Source organism: Myotis nattereri (genome assembly GCF_964212035.1).
Source record: "Myotis nattereri genome assembly, chromosome: 4".
Lineage (NCBI taxonomy): Eukaryota > Metazoa > Chordata > Mammalia > Chiroptera > Vespertilionidae > Myotis > Myotis nattereri.
The window spans coordinates 74,689,915-74,692,798 of record NC_138079.1 but is presented as its reverse complement, the minus strand read 5'-3'; the positions used below and the strand labels follow the sequence as shown (position 1 = coordinate 74,692,798).

Genomic DNA, 2,884 nt, shown 5'->3' with positions numbered 1-2,884 from the left:
ATTTTCTAATTATGTTGTTTATTGTGTAATTTTTTTCAGGTCTTAAAACATTTTATTTGCATATTTAAAAAAATGCATTCCAATAATTAAAATCATTTGGACAAAAACAAATGACACTCTGATTAAACTGCATTTTACAGCCCGCAGGACACCTTGGACCAGCTTGGTTTTTACTCTAGATTTCACCCTCGACGCACCCAGCTCGTTCCTTCACCAACATGCAGGTTCTCCCCGCTCCCCGCCAGCCAGCCAGGCAGATGGGAGCGGCAGGTGCGCCCTTCGTTGTCAGTAGTTCTGATGTGCAAAGGGGCAGCACAGTCACTTAAACTGATCCAACCTCTTTGCATCTTACAAAGTTAAACAGCTAAAAGTAAAATAAGAAGGCAATGCTTGTGGAATGTACAGTGCATATTGGCGGTGCGTGCCTCATTATGATTCGCCTGCTTGCTGCTCCTGTTCAATCGTTTCTTTTGAAGGCAGTGGATTTTTCTCTTGCGTTTCTGTCTTCTTCAATTTCGACTTATCGGATTTCTCAATCGCAGCCATATCGGGTTTGTCAGACATGGGTGCAGAGGAAGCTGAGCGAGGTCGCGAACGAGGGAAGTCCGATCTGCTCAGTGACCGCCACCGAGTCTGCTGTGTAATTTTTTAAATTGTCACCAGAGGATACCTTTCCACTGATCTCCAGTGAGAGTGGAAGGGAGGGGGAGAGACAGAGAGAGAAACATCAATGTGAGAGGGACACCTGGACTGGTTACCTCCCTCACAAGCCCCAACCAGGGCTAGGGATCTAGACTGCTGCCCTTAACCAGAATCAAACTCCAGACCCTTCAGTTCATGGGAGATACTTCAACTGAGTCAAACTGGCCAGGGCTATTGTGTGATACTTATTTCACTGTACTTCAATGCAAACTCCTCAAAGGAATCTTACTCTATTTTGTGCACTGATGTACTCCACATAGTAGGTGTTCTATAAGTATTTGTGGAAGGACAGAAGGGATAAAAGAAGTTTGGTTTAGATCTGTGTTACTTGCATTTTTTAAATCCCTGACTAATACATTCAGTCAGTACTTTGGTAATTACCTTCCACACTCCTTCCCACCCCCTGGCCATCTTTCATTGCTCAGTAGACACATGAGTGCTAATTAACTACTAAATATTTTACAATGTGCAATATGGTGTTGACCTAAACTAAAATATTTGGTCCTCACCCTCAAAGAGGCACAGGTGGTTGAAAACAACAAACAAAAAATGATACACATATAATTCAGTGCAAAATTTTAATTTCCATAAAAGTCCAGAGGGAAAGGACATCAGCAAAGTTATAATAAGTATAGAAGGCTTCCTGGAACAGAAAAGGATTGTAAAATTGGAGAATCATATAATTATATTATATAATTATTTTTACTAGGATATATCGTGTATTTTATCCTTTGTTGTTAAAGAGTGTTTGGTTTTTCATAAAAAGAATCACTACTAGTAGCTCTCAAACTGGCTGACTACAGCTTCTAACCAGAAAGGAAGGCTTGTCAACAGATTTCACTTTCTGCTAGACTTACATCAAGAATAAGCTGTTAGGAGAAAGTAGGGAGGTCTATATGATTTTATTCTCTAGTAAATCAGTCAAATCAAAACTCAGGGATATGATGTGGCAAAGAAAGCAGGAACCTCAGGCATGTCAAGTTTTCCCTGGAGGGAAGCCGCATAGGCAGGCAAGCACAAAAGCCACATAATCACCTTATTCATGACTTTGAGTTCATCTCTGCTGCTATCGATTGGCAAGCACTTGGAAAGAGAAGGTAGTGAATGACACTCTTAGAGAAAAGCTTAAATATATTGCCTAGTTAATTGAAAGGCTTCAACACATACCAGGCTTCAGGCAACCCAAGAACAAAGGCTGAAATTTATCATAGGTGGAAACAGAAGAAAGTTAAGATCATCCCCAAATTCCTAGGTTTTATCACTTTTAACTTTAAGTATTACAACCTATTTCTTGAAACTCTCCTCTAGTGTGTATGTTCATGAGCATTGTTCTTGTTTGCAGATACCCCAAACCCAGCTGTCTATAGTTTATCAACATAATAAAGATAGAAGGTAACTGTGGTCCTGATAGAACAACAAAGATACCTCTTGCCCAGGACAGCATAGAATCCACGTTCATTCATTTATTCAGTCACTCAACAAATATTTATTTATCCCTTCCTGTTGTAATAAATAATGATTTGATAAGTGGGGATGGGAAAATAAGAGAAACTTAAAAGTCAGGATGAGGAATTAAATGTTCGGTGTCTTAAAATAGAGAACATTGCTACTACAAACAGAGAAGTGTCATAATGGGTTAGTGAAGATCCTGGACAGGAGGGAGGGAATCGGGATTAGAAGTAGGAAACAGAAAAGGCCAGACTGGAGGTATAGCAGCAAAAAAAAAAAAAAAAAAAAAGGAGTGAGAGAGGTGATAGGAGACAGCTATGGAACATAAATAGGGCACAGTAATGACTGGATAAGAACCATGGGAAATTCTTTTTTTGCAAAGTAATAAGAACAGAAGCCTGATTTGAGGGTATGGCAGAGAAAATGGAGGCAGCAGATATAGGCTCCTTATTTGAAAAGTTTGACAGTAAAAGGGGAAAAAATATAGCAGTAGCTAGAGAGGTCAGCTGGGTCATTTTCTATGAGAGCAGAGAGCATTCTTGTTTGAAGGCATGGGGTGAAAGCTGGGAGGAGGCACTGAAGATGCCTAGAGGCTTAATTGAGAATTAAGGTCTTGCTGGTACTGGGAGGAGAGGAGCAGGGTGATACAAAAGGAGCTCTGAGCTTTAGAGGGGGAGAGGGACCTGTTTCTTGAGACAGAGACAAGGATAAGGAGTGAGAAAGTGGTGTCACT

At 40.5% G+C, this 2,884-nt stretch overlaps 1 protein-coding gene across 1 annotated transcript; it reads right to left on the bottom strand.

The window, feature by feature from the left end:
- Positions 1-245: 245 nt before the first annotated feature.
- LOC308518480 (thymosin beta-4-like) lies at positions 246-582 on the bottom strand. Its single transcript, XM_081090226.1, has one exon. It carries the CDS (start codon positions 562-564, stop codon positions 430-432), a length of 135 nt encoding a protein of 44 aa, XP_080946352.1. The 5' UTR covers positions 565-582; the 3' UTR covers positions 246-429.
- Positions 583-2,884: the final 2,302 nt, after the last annotated feature.